This window comes from Monodelphis domestica, chromosome 1 (assembly GCF_027887165.1).
Source record: "Monodelphis domestica isolate mMonDom1 chromosome 1, mMonDom1.pri, whole genome shotgun sequence".
In the NCBI taxonomy this organism is placed as follows: domain Eukaryota; kingdom Metazoa; phylum Chordata; class Mammalia; order Didelphimorphia; family Didelphidae; genus Monodelphis; species Monodelphis domestica.
In genome coordinates this window covers 570,552,195-570,565,505 of record NC_077227.1, presented here as the reverse complement: position 1 = coordinate 570,565,505, position 13,311 = coordinate 570,552,195, and the positions used below count along the sequence as shown (strand labels likewise).

The 13,311-nt window shown below is 37.3% G+C and overlaps 1 protein-coding gene across 1 annotated transcript in view; it reads left to right on the top strand.

The window, feature by feature from the left end:
- ANTXR1 (ANTXR cell adhesion molecule 1) overlaps positions 1-13,311 on the top strand; it is a 334,340-nt gene that overhangs the window by 97,399 nt on the left and 223,630 nt on the right. Inside the window, exon 9 of the mRNA XM_001381658.4 lies at positions 9,746-9,806. Coding sequence (XP_001381695.2) covers positions 9,746-9,806 — 61 coding nt within the window. The remainder of the gene's footprint in view (positions 1-9,745; positions 9,807-13,311) is intronic.

The window sequence follows — 13,311 nt, the reverse complement described above, 5'->3', positions numbered from 1 at the left end:
TTCCACTCAAGTATGCTCTGTTATTTGAAGGGAAACATGTAATTGCTTTCCATCATCAATTAATTATTTTCTAAGTTGTCTTCCTTCTCTCAGTATTCTCTTTTATTCTATAAGGATCAGAAAGAAGCTTAAAATAGACAAGTAGCTGTTACTAAAATCTCATCATTTTAAACTAATTAGACAGAAATCTATTACTAGAACATTCAAAATTGGGAAGAGGGGAACTACCATGTCAGTATAACTGCAGTCATGGATGAACAAGGACTGAGTTCTAGAATTCTAGCACCAAAGTCCTGCCAATTGCTGTTGACTACTCCCTGCCTGCTTTTTTTAAATATAGTTCTCTCTATGTCTGATTCCTTGGCTTCAGTTCCTTGATAAAGTTTCTAGGATCTTTCTTATGAGAAAGTCTCACTCTCAAACTTTCCCATGCCCACTCCTACTTTTTAAAAAAAATGTTATCTTTGTTTTTTTATTTAATTTTTTTGTTTCAAATGTTCTCCTTTCCTTCCCCTCCTCCCCCATCCACTGAGAAAGCAATAAATGCAATACTCATTAAACATATGACATCATACAAAACATATTCATGCATTAGCCATGTTCTGAAAGAAAGAAAGAAAGAAAGGAAGGAAGGAAGGAAGGAAGGAAGGAAGGAAGGAAGGAAGGAAGGAAGGAAGGAAGAAAGGAAGGAAGAAAGGAAGGAAGAAAGGAAGGAAGGAAGGAAGGAAGGAATATGAAGGAAGGAAGGAATATGAAGAAAGGAAGGAAGGAAGGAAGGAAGGAAGGAAGGAAGGAAGGAAGGAAGGAAGGAAGGAAGGAAGGAAGGAAGGAAGGAATAGGAAGGAAGGAAGGAAGGAAGGAAGGAAGGAAGGAAGGAAGGAAGGAAGGAAGGAAGGAAGGAAGGAAGGAAGGAAGGAAGGAAGGAAGGAGGTGTAATAGTTAAAATGGTTGAAGCCATAAACTGAAGTGATTAAAATAGTGGAAGACTTAAATTGTAGTAGATAAAAGATCAGGTGAGTAAATTGTGACCACAGAAAATATGTTTTCACTACAGTGTCTTGTTTCAAATCAAATATATAAGGTGGTTGCCAGGGAAATATTCCCAATTATGAAATATACCCAAGTTAACTGGGGTTTATAGAGATTTTAATTCATACGAATGAGGAATTAAAGAAAGAGAGAAAGAGAGAGAAAAGGAATTAATGAGAAAGGGATAAGCCGGCCCTGGCCAGTCCTGGCCAACCCAGGCCTAAGCCCTAAGAGAAAAGATCAGTCAGTCCTTAATCACACACCACAAGATCTATCCAAGCAAGGATTCTAGTGACACCAGACCAGCATCATCTCAGCTGCCTTCACCAGCTCAATCCTCAATCTGAATCCCCTCTGAATGAATCTAAGCTCCTATTTAAAGGGCATTTTTTCCTATGTCACCTCCCCTAAGTCCTTATATCTACCAATGACAGTAGACATTTTTCAAAGGACAGACCATTCTTAGTTCACACCTAAGAAGCTGTAATTTTTGAGTAATTCACACCAGGAAAGCTCTGAGTAAGTTTCTCAGCTCTTTGTTCCTTGTAAATTCACAAGTTGCTTGACCTTTATAGGTACTTATCTTTTTTTTTAATATTTTATTTGATCATTTCCAAGCATTATCCATTAAAGACATAGATCATTTTCTTTTCCTCCCCACCCCCACAGCCGATGCGTAAATCCACTGGGCATTACATGTTTTCCTGATTTAAACCCATTGCTATGTTGACAATATTTGCATTAGAGTGTTCATTTAGAGTCTCTCCTCTGTCATGTCCCCTCAACCGCTGTATTCAGGCAGTTGCTTTTCTTCGGTGTTTCTGCTCCCACAGTTTATCCTCTGATTATGAATGGTGTTTTTTCTGCTGGATCCCTGCAAATTGTTCAGGGACATTACACCACCACCAATGGAGAAGTCCATTACGTTCGATCATACCACAGTGTATTAGTCTCTGTGTACAATGTTCTCCTGGTTCTGTTCCTCTCGCTCTGCATCACTTCCTGGAGGTTGTTCCAGTCTTCATGGAACTCCTCCACTTTATTATTCCTTTTAGCACAATAGTATTCCATCACCAACATATACCACAATTTGCTCAGCCATTCCCCAATTGATGGGCATCCCCTCTTTTTCCAGTTTTTGGCCACCACAAAGAGCGCAACTATGAATAATTTTGTACAAGTCTTTTTGTTCATTATCTCTTTGGGATACAGACCCAGCAGTGCTATGGCTGGATCAAAGGGTAGATATTCTTTTGTCGCCCTTTGGGCATAGTTCCAAATTGCCCTCCAGAATGGTTGGATCAGTTGACAACTCCACCAGCAATGAATTAATGTCCCTACTTCGCCACATCCCCTCCAGCATTCATTACTTTCCTTTGCTATCATGCTAGCCAGTCTGCTTGGTGTGAGGTGATACCTCAGAGTTGTTTTGATTTGCATCTCTCTGATTATAAGAGATTTAGAACACTTCTTCATGTGCTTATTAATAGTTTTGATTTCTTTATCTGAGAACTGCCTATCCATGTCCCTTGCCCATTTATCAATTGGAGAATGGCTTGATTTTTTGTACAGTTGATTTAGCTCTTTATAAATTTGAGTAATTAAACCTTTGCCAGGGGTTTCTATGAAGATTTTTTCCCAGTTTGTTGTTTCCCTTCTGATTTTAGTTACATTGGTTTTGTTTGTGCAAAAGCTTTTTAATTTGATGTAGTCAAAATTATTTATTTTACATTTTGTGATTCTTTCTATGTCTTGCTTGGTTTTAAAGTCTTTCCCCTCCCAAAGGTCTGGCATGTATACTATTCTGTGTTTACCCAATTTACTTATGGTTTCCTTCTTTATGTTTAAGTCACTCACCCATTTTGAATTTATCTTGGTGTAAGGTGTGAGGTGTTGATCTATTCCTAGTCTCTCCCACACTGTCTTCCAATTTTCCCAGCAGTTTTTGTCGAATAGTGGATTTTTGTCCCAAAAGCTGGGATCTTTGGGTTTATCGTATACTGTCTTGCTGAGGTCGCTTTCCCCCAGTCTATTCCACTGATCTTCCTTTCTGTTTCTTAGCCAGTACCAAATTGTTTTGATGACTGCTGCTTTGTAATATAGTTTTAGGTCAGGGACTGCAAGGCCCCCATCATATGTGTTTTTTTTTCCATTATTTCCCTGGATATCCTTGATCTTTTGTTCTTCCAAATGAATTTTGCTATGGTTTTTTCTAAATCAGTGAAGAAGTATTTTGGTAGTTCAATGGGATGGCACTAAATAGATAAATAAGTTTGGGTTGGATGGTCATTTTTATTATATTGGCTCGTCCTATCCATGAGCAGTTAATGTTTTTCCAATTGCTCAAGTCTAGTTTTAGTTGTGTGGAGAGTGTTTTGTAGTTGTGTTCATATAGTTCCTGTGTTTGTCTCGGGAGATAGATTCCTAGGTATTTTATTTTGTCTAAGGTGATTTTGAATGGGATTTCTCTTTCTATTTTTTGCTGCTGAGCTGTGTTGGAGATATATAGAAAAGCTGATGATTTATGTGGGTTTATTTTGTATCCTGCAACTTTGTTAAAGTTGTTGATTATTTCAATTAGCTTTTTGGTTAAATCTCTAGGATTCTTTAAGTAGACCATCATGTCATCTGCAAAGAGTGATAACTTGGTCTCCTCCTTGCCTATTTTGATGCCTTCAATTTCTTTTTCTTCTCTAATTGCTACTGCTAGTGTTTCTAGTACAATTTCAAATAGTAGAGGTGATAATGGGCATCCTTGTTTCACTCCTGATCTTATTGGGAATGCATCTAGTTTATCCCCACTGCAGATGATATTAGCTGATGGTTTTAGATATATACTGTTTATTATTTTTAGGAATGACCCTTCTATTCCTATGCTTTCTAGTGTTTTTAATAGGAATGGGTGTTGTATTTTATCAAATGCTTTTTCTGCGTCTATTGAGATAATTATGTGGTTCTTGTTGGTTTGCCTGTTGATGTGGTCAATTATGTGGATGCTTTTCTTAATATTGAACCAGCCCTGCATCCCTGGTATAAATCCTACTTGATCATGGTGGATGATCCTTCTGATCACTTGCTGGAGTCTTTTTGCTAGTATCCTATTTAAGATTTTTGCATCTATATTCATTAGGGAGATTAGGGAGATATAGTTTTTGTTCTCTGTTTTTGACTTCCCTGGTTTTGGAATCAGTACCATGTTTGTGTCGTAAAAGGAGTTTGATAGAACTCCCTCTTTGCTTATTATGTCAAATAGTTTGTATAGTATTGGGATTAACTGTTCTCTGAATGTTTGATAGAATTCACTAGTGAATCCATCAGGCCCTGGGGATTTTTTCTTAGGAAGTTCTTTGATGGCTTGTTGGATTTCATTTTCTGATATGGGATTATTTAAGAATTCTATTTCCTCTTCTGTTAGTCTAGGCAGTTTGTATTTTTGTATATATTCATCCATTTCTCCTAAATTGGTGTATTTATTGCCATATAATTGGGCAAAGTAATTTCTAATGATTGCCATAATTTCATCTTCATCAGGGGTGCTGTCCCCCTTTTCATCTCTGATGCTGTTAATTTGCTTTTCTTCCTTTTTTTAATTAGATTGACCAGTACTTTGTCTATTTTGTTTGTTTTTTCAAAGTACCAGCTTCTTGTATTATTTATTAAATCAATAGTTCTATCACTTTAGATATTATTAATTTCTCCCTTAATTTTTAGGATTTCTAGTGTGGTTTTCTGCTGGGGGTTTTTTTTTGATTGCTTTTGAGTTTTTTCATTTGCATTTCCAATTGATTGATCTCTGCTCTCCTTAGTTTGTTAATATAAGCATTCAGGGATATGAATTTACCTCTGATTACCACTTTGGCTGCATCCCAAAAGGTTTGAAAGAATGTCTCACCATTTTCATTTTCCTCGATGAAATTATTAATTGTTTCCATGATTTCTTCTTTAACTAAACGATTTTGGAGTATAATATTGTTTAATTTCCAGTTAGCCTTTGACTTGGTTTTCCATGTACCATTACTAATCATTATTTTTATTGCCTTGTGATCTGAGAAGGCTGCATTCATTATTTCTGCTTTTCTGCATTTGTGTGCTATGTTTCTGTGACCTAATGTATGGTCAATTTTTGTGAATGTGCCATGTGGTGCTGAGAAGAAGTTGTATTCCTTTTTATCCCTATTTATTTTTCTCCATATGTATATTAATTCTAATTTTTCTAAGATTTCATTCACTTCTTTTACCTCTTTCTTATTTATTTTTTGATTTGATTTATCTAAATTTGATAATGGTTGGTTTAAGTCTCCCACTAATATGGTTTTACTGTCTATTTCTTCCTTCAATTCTCCTAGTTTCTCCATTAGAAATTTGGGTGCTATATTATTTGGTGCATACATGTTGATTAATGATATTTCCTCATTGTCTGAAGTCCCTTTTAACAAAATATAATTACCTTCCCTGTCCCTTTTGATCAGGTCTATTTTTGCATTGGCTTTATCAGATATCATGATTACCACTCCTGCCTTCTTTCTGTCAGTTGAGGCCCAGAAGGTCTTACTCCATCCTTTAATTCTGACCTTGTGGGTGTCAACCCGCCTCATGTGTGTTTCTTGAAGACAACATATGGTAGGGTTTTGGATTCTAATCCATTCTGCTATTCATCTATGTTTTATGGGTGAGTATATCCCATTCACGTTCAAAGTTATGATTGTCATTTGTGGATTCCCTGGCATTTTGATATCCTTCCCTAATTCTAACCTTTTCTTCTTCAGCTCTACCTTTTAGTCCAGTGATTTACTTTGAATCAGTCCCCCTTGTCCCCTCCCTTGATGTTTCCCTTTTTAGTCCCTCCCTTTTTGTTCCCTCCCCTCCCCCCTCTCTTTCCCTCCCTTTTTGCTTTCCCTCTCCCCCTCCCCCCCTTGGTTTTCCCTTCTCCCTACCCTTGTTGGGTAAGATAGAATTCAAGATCCCAATGGATCTGGATGTTTTTCCCTCTCAGAGTTGATTTCCCTGAGATTAAGGTTTAAGTAAAAAACCCTCTCTTCCTCTCCTTCTTATAGGAGTTTTCTTCCCCTCCCCTTCCCATGTGAATCTTTGTGTGAGAAAGATTATTCTATTTGGTCTTTCTTTACCCCCTATTTATACATTACATTTTCCCCACATGTTAGTATACATAGATTGATATAAATGTAGTCCTTATAGAAGAGAGTTTGAATAAAAGAAGAAGATAACATTTTTCTCCTTTCCCCTTTCCTTAATATTTACCTTTTCAGGTATTCCTTGCTCTTTGTTTTTCGGTATCAAACTTTCCACAGAGCTCTGGTCTTTTCTTTGCAAAAAGTTGGAAATCTTCTATTTTGTTGAATGCCCATACTTTCCCTTGGAAGTATATAGTCAGTTTTGCTGGGTAGCTGATTCTTGGTTGAAGACCCAGCTCTCTTGCCTTTCTGAAGATCATGTTCCATGCCTTATGATCATTCAGAGTAGAACTTGCAAGGTCTTGTGTGACCCTGATTGGCATTCCTTTATATCTAAATTGTCTTTTTCTGGCTTCCTGTAGGATTTTTTCTTTTGTTTGAGAGCTTTGGAATTTGGCAATTACATTCCTGGGAGTTGTCTTTTGGGGGTTTAGTGTAGAAGGTGTTCTGTGAGCTCTATCAGTGGCTGTATTACCCCCTTGTTCTAGAATCTCTGGGCAATTTTCTTTGATTATATCTTGTATCACGATGTCGAGTTTGGTGTTTATTTCTGGCTTTTCTGGAAGTCCAATTATTCTTAAATTATCTCTTCTCCCTCTATTTTCCAGATCTGTCACCTTGTCGGTGAGATATTTTATGTTCTCTTCTAATTTCTTGGTATTTTGGCTTTGCTTTATTAATTCTTGCTCTTTTACACGATCGTTGTCTTCCAGTTGCCTGATTCTGACCTTTAAAGCCTGGTTTTCCTTTTCAGTTTGGTCACACTGGTTTTGTAGATGCGTGAATTTCTTTTGCATTATTTCCCACTTTTCCTCCCAGAAGGCTTCCATCTTTTTGGTCATTTCTGATTCAAATTCTTCATGGGTTTGTGGAGAGTTTCCATTTCCTTTGGAAGGTTTCAGAGCATTTTCTTGGGTATCGTCTTCTATATCCTCTGTATTTTGTATTTTGGCTCCGTAGAATGTGTCCAAAGTCGCCCCTTTCTTCTTATTTTTCTTGGGATTTTGGGGCTTCTGTGCTTCTGTGAAGTTTGCCATCTCTGAATGGGGAGGATTAGCTTTTCTTATCTCTGTCTGGTGTTCAGAGGTTTTAGTCCTGGGCAGATTGTCAGTTCTATGAGCTTTCCCTGGGTTGAACTGAGTATGCCTTAAGGCAGTAACTTTCACTGGAACTGGAATGGAAGGATCCGGCCAGGGGGTTACACTCTCCCCTGGCTCTCTCTGTTTCCCTGCTGTCTGGGTGCCCCCTCGACTGGGTCGGGTTGCTTTCCGGAAGTTACCTTCAGAATAGCTGGCCGTGAGGCTGTCTTGCCAGCCCTGAGGGTTACTGTTGTTTCCAATGACCCTGCTCTCTGAGGGGGGAGGGGCCTCGGCTTCCCAGAGCTCCGAGGGCAGTGACTTTCACTGGAACTCGGATGGAAGGATCCGGCCAGGGGGTTATAATCTCGGGTCTAAGTTTCCCTCTGTAGCCTTGGACTCTGTGCTCCTACCCCTTAGGTCCGAGTGATCTGGAAGGAAGGAAGGAAGGAAGGAAGGAAGGAAGGAAGGAAGGAAGGAAGGAAGGAAGGAAGGAAGGAAGGAAGGAAGGAAGGAAGGAAGGAAGGAAGGAAGGAAGGAAGGAAGGAAGGAAGGAAAGAAGGAAAGAAGGAAAGAAGGAAGGAAGGAAGGAAGGAAGGAAGGAAGGAAGGAAGGAAGGAAGGAAGGAAGAAAGGAAGAAAGGAAGAAAGAAAGAAAGAAAGAAAGAAAGAAAGAAAGAAAGAAAGAAAGAAAGAAAGAAAGAAAGAAAGAAAGAAAGAAAGAAAGAAAGAAAGAAAGAAAGAAAGAAAGAAAGAAAGAAAGAAAGAAAGAAAGAAAGAAAGAAAGAAAGAAAGAAAGAAAGAAGAGGAAGAGAACATCAGTTTCCTGTGTGGAGGTGGACACAATTCTTCCAGACACATCTTTTGGAATTGTGGTGGATCATCATATTGTTGAATTAATGTCTCAAATAGTTGATTATCTTTACAGTATTGCTGTTGCTACATATGTTTTTCTCTTGGGGAACTTTTCATTTTGCATCTGTCCATATGTTTTCCCAGGTTTTCTGAAAATAGCCATTTCGCCATTTCTCATAGCCTAATAGTATTCCGTCATTTTCATAATCAGCCATTCCTCAGTTGATGGGCCTTCCCTCAGTTTCTAATTCTTTGCCACCTTAAAAAAGTCATTTTAACTATTTTTGAATATATGAGTCCTTTCCCAACTTTTCCCCAGAGTTAATGATAGCATTATAGAATCTTGGAATTATAAAAGACTTCATAATCAAATCTATACCTAATTAGGAATCTGATCTATAACATCTATAAAGAGTAGTCATCTGGGCTCCACTTGAAGGGCAAATTAATACTTTACTAAATAGCCAATTCCATTTGCAGAAAGTTCTAATTGTTTGACAACATTCTGGCACATGAAGTCAAACATTTTTTCTGCAACATCCTCCTATTCCTTCTAGTTCTAACCTCTTGAATTGAGCAAAACAATTGTAATATTTTTACATGGCAGGTCACATACTTGAGAACAGCTATCTCCTTTATATCTGGTGAGAATCCTCAACCTGATATGAACTATCAGAGTCCTCCAATTGTCCAGAGCAATAAAGCCTTTGCTTTGTACTCATCTTTTGGCTGGAAAATCCCCAACAGAAGGCATGAGTTTTTTCACCAAAGCATTGCATTAGCCTTAAGGGATTTCTCCCTCTTTACGATTTCTATAACTGTTATTATTTGCACCAACTTTTTGTTATGTAGCAAATAATATTCCTTGTTCCTAAAGTACAAAGACTGTGTCATTCCACAGTATATTTAGTACTAAGCATGCTAAGTTCACATAATATCTAAGTCTCAAAAAATAATTATTGATTTTGATGATCATGTTGACTAACATCTGAAATATCACTTCCTCTGAATTTATATATCTGTTCAGTCCTTGTTAATGTCTATTTACAGTTTCTATTTTGGTAGCTGAAAATTAAATTTGATTCCACTTATCTTTTTTCCCTTCATATATTGTTCATTGTTTGTAAATTGTTAAGCTACGATTGGGGCTTTTGATCAGAGAACTTAGAAAATGAGACAGACATAGAAGAAAAAAGTACAACTTCTACCTTTCTTTTTGCACAGATATAAAATTACCAAATACCTTTCCTACATCATCAGCAAGAAAACTTTTCTCTAAGTGGGAACAGATTATTTTTCAATTAATTAATTTGTTTGTTACATTAAAGTTCCCAGGCACCTCCCTCCTTCCATCCCCTCTTCACATTAGATAAGGCATCATTTGACATCCTTCTAAACATATACATATATAATTTACATATATATATATATATATATATAGTTTACTTATATACTATGTCTTGCTTGTTTTTATTTATCAGTTCTTTTCCTGAAGGTAGAAATACACAAGTTATTCTTCAAAGAATATTTCTGACACTTGTCTTAATATTATTCATTGATTCTGATAGTTATTTCATTCTATTTCTTTTCCTAGATTTTGAAGAAATCATGCATTGAAATTTTAGCAGCTGAGCCCTCAAGCATATGTGCAGGAGGTAAGTTGAAAACAAACTGTTATACAATTTCCAAAGTTTTTAATTCCAACTACCATTTTAACTTTTGTGGATAAGATTCTGGATGGATGGATGTGGAAATGGCTTAAGAAACTTGTGATGTTCCTAAGATGATTTGCAGGATTTAGAACTTGAAGGGACTTTTAAGTTCATCTGATTTAACCTCCTTATTTTATAGCAGAAAAAATTGAGGAAGGGATTTGCCTGAGAGCACCCAGGCAGAAAACAAAAGAGCTGAAATATGAACAAAAGCCTTTTTATTTTAAATCCAATGTTCTTTATACCCCCTGTCAGAGTAACCATTATCATTGCTTTTGATTTTTTCTAGAACACATGATAGCTATTAAGTTTCTAAATATGTTCCTGCACATATGTGAGCACATACAAATATACACACATCCAACATAGAATTAGTTCTGAAACTTAGAAAGAGTGGCCTAAAGGTATTTTCTTGATAGGATTTTAAATTTGGTAACTACTCATTTGGGTTTCTGTTTAACTGTTAGACTTATTGGCCATGATAGGTTTAAGTTCTTATTAGAAAAAAAACTTATTAATATTCAGATTGTCTAAGAATTGTGCCACATGAGTTCTGCTGATACTTTTTACGACAGCATTGAGGAGGAACTCCAAAGGATAATGCCTGCACCCCAAGAGAGCTATGTAGAGGTGGCAATATGAAGATGTGCCAATGGCACCACTGGGGGACATATTCAGCTGGGAGGAAGGCATAGCAAAGGAGCTGACCAGGAATCCTCCATCAATTGAGTCCCCCATTTTACCTGATAAAATTAAAGACTGTCCATCTTTAAGTGACCCATTTGCATGCCCAAGTGTGAAGTAAAATATTTAGGGGACCTTCATTCCAACTTTTATACTATGCACCCTGGGATTCAGAGTTGGAATCAGTCACATGTCTGATGCCCTGCCCTACACAACCAGTGTCCCCAGTATCTCCTGGTGCCCCAGCATCAGCACCTGTGTCCTGGGTGCAAGGTCACTATGGTGGCAGGAGCTTAAGGTTGAAAAACCAGAGCTAGAAGCAGAGAGCTCTCTTTTCTTTGGACCAGACTCTTGAACTAACTGGCACTCTGGCCTTGCTCTCTTGCTACTCTATCTCTCCAGGACATCTCTGACAAGCTTTGGTTTGGAGGTCAAGATTTTTACCTTGAGTTAGAAAGGTTGAAACCTATACTCTCCTTGTCCCTCTTTACCAATTATACCTATAAATCTAGTAATGACCTTCCAAATCAATTTTTATTTATAACACCCAAGACACTGTACCCTTTGAGGATACCCATCTTTGCCTCTTTGTAATATGTAGGATTCTGGGAAGTGATCTCTGTCTTGTGCTCACTCTTCTCATTGATGGTTTATGTGTTCATCAATTAAGTGTATCTTAAATTTATTGGGTGGAGGAGGAGGAATGTTCAATTGTAAATCTTTTTACTATGCTAGTCTAGGAAATCCCTTTTGTTTTAAGTCAATTATCCCTTGTGGGTGACTACTCAAAAATATAAAAAAAAATCGGTAGGGGCTCATGAACTAGTCATTCTTCATTGGATAGACCCTGTAAGTAGGAGTAGGGAGGAATCTGAAGGAGGAATGACTGGCATGTGGGTTGAATTAAAAAGAAAACTTAAAGTAAAAGACCCCAACTTTTCCTTGGACTTTAGGACAAAGTTGTGCATACAACAGATACTGAAGGAACCCCATGTATGATAAACGAATGACAAATACATAGAATTAGAGATTTAGAGCTAGAGAGAACCTTAGAGGCTATCTAGTACAATTGCTTTTTCTTACAAATGAGGTAACTTAGACTCAGAGAGGAGTTAAGTAATTTGCTCAAATCTTCAGTAAATGTCAGAGTGAATTTCAGTCTTCCAAAAGCCTATTACACATTTTATAATATTAATAATCAATCAAAATATTCATTAAATGCCTATTATATACCAGGTACTGTGCTAAGCCCTTGGGATACAAAAAGAGGCAAAGATGGGCCCTGCCCTTAAAGAGCTCACAATCTAATGAAAGGCAATTTATTTTCACATGTTGTACATCTTAGTTGAGATTTTCTCAGTCAATATTTTTTCACATGCCTTATTCAATCTACCATTCCCAATCCCTAATAAACTAATAGTAGTGGATACTATGTGTAGAATTATGTTCACATAGTCTAATTAAGCACAACTAAGACACATTGTTGCTGTTCGGTCATTTCAATCATATCCAACTCTTTGTGACTCCATGTAGAGTTTTCTTGGCAAAGATACTGGAGTGGTTTGCCATTTCCTTCTTCAACTCAATTTATAAATGAGAAAACTGAGGCAAACAAGATTAAGCAACTCGCCCAGGGACAAGCTACTTACCCAGGGTCACTCAGCTAGTAAACATCTGAGGCCAGATTTGAACACCAGAAAATGACTTTTCCTCACTGCAGGACCAGCACTCTATCCACTGTGCCACTACCTTATGTATTTATTTGCTATAAATTCAGCCTTTAAGAAAAAATCCACTTTGATTCCTCTAAATTTTAAATTGTAGATTTTTTTTTGCTTGTCTATTTTGTTTTTTAATGACCATAACAAGGTTATACTGTTTGTAGGATAGCAGAGACAACATTGGCATATTAGATAAATACGTAGACTTGGAGCCAGGAAGACATGGGTTCAAATTTTGCCTCTGATATATACTGTATATTTTATCCTCTGAAGTCCCTTAACACTTAAAAAGTGATTCTGACCTATTTTGATAAAAGGACATTCCTCAACTAGAACCTCTCCATGTAGATGACATCACAGATTCAGTCCTAATGGTTGCTATGTAGTAAAACTGATGAAAATTCTAGCCAAATCAGATTTTCTTCTTGGGTCAATATCTTTAAAATGGCAAGAAAATCCCTCAAGATTTCTGTCATTTTTAAAGGTTAAAAGTAGGAAGAGGGGACAGCTGGGTGGCTCAGGTGGTTAAGAGTCTGGCCAAGAGATGGGAGATCCTGGTTTCAAATCTGGCCTTAGATACTGTCTAGCTATGTGACCCTGGACAAGTCATTAACACCCCCCCCCCAATTGCCTAGCCTTTACCACTCCTCTGCCTTAGAACCAATACACAGTATTGATTCTAAGATGGAAGGTGAGGGTTTTTTAAAAAGTAGGAAGAACACTGATAGATTTTCAGATCTCAGTTAAGAACACAGGCACTATCTCCTCCTTACTTTCCCACCTCACACAAAACCCAAGCTAAGTGTTATCATTTGACTTATCAATAAAAAGACATATTTAAATGGATCTGGGAGCTCATTACCAGTGCTTTTCCACTACTGCAGACCCACAACTTTTCTATGTTTTCTCATAAGATGTTAATTTTGGTCCATGTCTTTATATACATCCCCCCTCCCCCAGAGAAGACCTCAAGGCAAAGCGGAATGGTAAATACAGTCCTATACATGGCATTAGCATCAGGAAGACCTAGATTTAAATCTCAT